The sequence below is a fragment of the Mesocricetus auratus genome, unplaced genomic scaffold (assembly GCF_017639785.1).
Source record: "Mesocricetus auratus isolate SY011 unplaced genomic scaffold, BCM_Maur_2.0 Super-Scaffold_100004, whole genome shotgun sequence".
Classification (NCBI taxonomy): domain Eukaryota; kingdom Metazoa; phylum Chordata; class Mammalia; order Rodentia; family Cricetidae; genus Mesocricetus; species Mesocricetus auratus.
Genome location: NW_024429189.1, coordinates 55,340,054 through 55,341,680, shown reverse-complemented (window position 1 = coordinate 55,341,680; position 1,627 = coordinate 55,340,054). Strand labels below are relative to the sequence as shown.

The window sequence follows — 1,627 nt, the reverse complement described above, 5'->3', positions numbered from 1 at the left end:
ATTCTCCTATATTTATATCTTCCTTCTGCTAAAGTAGCCTTCCCTTTGTTTTCAAATAACATACATTTAATTATTCTCTCTCTAGTCTCAAAATGCATAAGAAAATAATGAGTAATTAATGAGGAGGCCATGAGAGTGGAAAGACACATAAATGTTTTTTATTGTTTTGTTTTGTTTTAATTCCCCTTGCTTCCTTAGAAGAGAAAACAAGGACTTTGGTTCACTCATCACCCAGGTAATTTTATGTTGCTGGATATCATTGACTGTCAATGAGTAAAGCAAGAAGCCCATGAAAATGCATCACTCAAACTATACCAGGCCAACAGAGTTCATATTTATTGGATTCACAGGTTATCTGCCATTCAGATTCATGTTGTTCTTGGTGTTTCTCATAGTGTATACATTGACTGTGGTTGGAAATATGGGCCTAATAGTCTTAGTTAATGTTGACTTAAGGCTTCAAACCCCCATGTACCACTTTCTTAGCAATTTGTCTTTCTTAGATATCAGCTATTCTACAGCCATTGCTCCTAAAATGCTGGTAAATTTCTTAGCTTCCAGGAAGAGCATCTCTTTCTATGGATGTGCTGTACAGATGTTTTTCTTTGCATGCTTTGCAGATGCAGAATGTCTTATACTGGCTGCAATGGCATATGACCGATATGCAGCCATTTGTAACCCACTACTGTATTCTACATTGGTATCTCGAAGGGTCTGTTTCAGCCTTGTAACATTGGCATATTTCAGTGGAAGTGTGACCTCACTGGTGCATGTTTCCCTCACATTTATGCTTCCATACTGTGGCTCCAATATTGTCAATCACTTTTTCTGTGACATACCGCCACTGCTTGCTTTATCATGTGCAGATACCTATGTTAATGAGCTTCTGCTCTTTGTCTTATGTGGCACAATCCAGATGAGTACCTTCATGGTCATCCTTATCTCTTACTTCTGCATCCTCATCACTGTTTTGAGCATCAAGTCCTCAGGAGGGAAGGGCAAAACCTTCTCCACCTGTGCTTCCCACCTCTTTGCTGTCACTTTGTTCTATGGAACACTACTGTTTATGTATTTGCGTCCCACCACCAGCTATTCTCCAGACACTGATAAGGTAGTTGCTCTGTTTTACACTGTTATCTTTCCTATGTTGAATCCAATTATTTACAGCTTCAGAAACAAAGATGTGAAAAATGCAATCAAAAAATTACTTGAAAAAAAAGGGATCTCCAAATGAATGGGAATTCAAGTTGCTTATAAATGTCCATTACTGGTTGACTTTAAAGATGTGTCTTCTTAGCTGACTGGAGCTAGAGGGAGTTCATGGAATATGGACTTACATGGGAACCCGCATGGAACCAAATGAGACCCTCTGAATGTGAGAGACAATTATGTGACTTGATCTGCTATGGAGTTCCAGGCAGTGACAACAGGACCTATCCAGGGTGCATGAACAAACTATGTGTAGCCCATTTCCTATGGCAGGATACAGTGCTCAGCCATGATATGGGGGTGTGGGGGGTGGGCTTGGTCCTGCCTCAACTTGGTATGCCAGATTTTGTTGACTCCAAAAGGAAGGCCTTACCCCCCTCTGAGGAGAAGATTTGTGGAAGAGATGACACATGGAGGA

The 1,627-nt window shown here is 40.4% G+C and overlaps 1 protein-coding gene across 1 annotated transcript; it reads left to right on the top strand.

Moving 5' to 3' along the window:
• The first annotated feature begins 295 nt into the window (after positions 1 to 295).
• Positions 296 to 1,234, top strand: LOC101825883 (olfactory receptor 5AS1). Its single transcript, XM_005065026.2, has one exon. The coding sequence runs from the start codon at positions 296 to 298 to the stop codon at positions 1,232 to 1,234; it is 939 nt and encodes a 312-aa protein (XP_005065083.1).
• The last annotated feature ends 393 nt before the right edge of the window (positions 1,235 to 1,627 follow it).